The 1,147-nt window shown below is 33.7% G+C and overlaps 1 protein-coding gene across 1 annotated transcript; it reads left to right on the forward strand.

Annotated features, from left to right (window-relative positions):
- Nucleotides 1–214: 214 nt before the first annotated feature.
- Nucleotides 215–622, forward strand: LOC108624587 (flexible cuticle protein 12-like; the record flags this gene model as incomplete). Its single annotated transcript, XM_018023984.2, has 1 exon — nucleotides 215–622. A coding segment is annotated over one exon (359 nt), but the record flags the coding sequence as incomplete, so codon positions are not given.
- Between the last annotated feature and the right edge of the window lie 525 nt (nucleotides 623–1,147).

The following is a 1,147-nucleotide window of genomic DNA, read 5'->3' on the forward strand; positions in this document are numbered from 1 at the left end:
TTTCTTAATATTAATTTTAAAAAAATTTCACATTATTATTTAATAAAACAATTAAAATCGTATAGAATAAGATTATTCGAGTGCAGTGGGGAATGATCATACGAACTTCTTCAAATATATAATTACAGCTTTTACATTAGCGATATAGCAGGCATTTTATTCATCATCGACAATTCATTCATGATTTACATTTAATTACACGACTTCGTTCAAGTATCATTCATATTAATACAATTTTCTAATATATTACAGATCGTCGCTTTGGCTTTCGTTGCCGCCGTTGCCTATGCCGCTCCACCTCAAAATAAAGTTCCACACGACAACGTGTTGTTAGTCAAAGAGACACCCCTTGACAACATAGGCGTGGATGGGTACCAGTATGGCTACGAGCTTTCCAACGGCCAGTCCCATCAGGAAAGCGCCGAACTGATTAATCAAGGAACCGAGAACGAGCATCTTGTTGTCCGTGGCACTTACTCTTACGTTGACCCTGAAACCAACGTTAAATTCACCGTCAACTATATCGCTGATGAGAATGGTTACCAACCACAGGGCGAACACCTCCCCCACTAAATTGTACACACTTGTTAGCTTTAAATAAATGTCTCACTTTTAAGAACAATATATTTCGTACGTTCGTTCTGCTCTCCTTACCTTACCATCCCACTTGAATTAACGAGCTGATGTGAGAATCACAGCGGCAGCTCATAATCAGTCTACTTTTATTAACTCTTCGCTGAATTATATTTATTGTCATAAAGCACTAAATTTTTATAACATTGCTGATGTATACTGTGAAATGGGTCGAATCTCCCATAAATTTTTGGAAAATATGACGTTGAAAAAATGTACAAGAAAAATTTTATTCAACGAAATCAATAAAAGATTTTCAATAAAGAAATATAGATAGATGACGCGAATTTGAATTGAAAAAAGTATGATAACAACTCGTACTTTTCGTTAACAGTGTGTTAAAAATCAAATTAAGTTCATTGTAATTGATTGTGAATCTAAACAAAAATTCGCTACATACAACAATCAGTGATACTTGTACAGACAATTCTAAATACTTAATAGTTTAGAATTATACATAAGAAAATTGAAGTTACATGATCTCTAGTACATGTATTTGACAACTGTATATAAC

The sequence above is a fragment of the Ceratina calcarata genome, unplaced genomic scaffold, assembly GCF_001652005.2.
Source record: "Ceratina calcarata isolate Rehan_Ccalc_2016 unplaced genomic scaffold, ASM165200v1 scaffold3195, whole genome shotgun sequence".
Taxonomy (NCBI): Eukaryota; Metazoa; Arthropoda; class Insecta; order Hymenoptera; family Apidae; genus Ceratina; species Ceratina calcarata.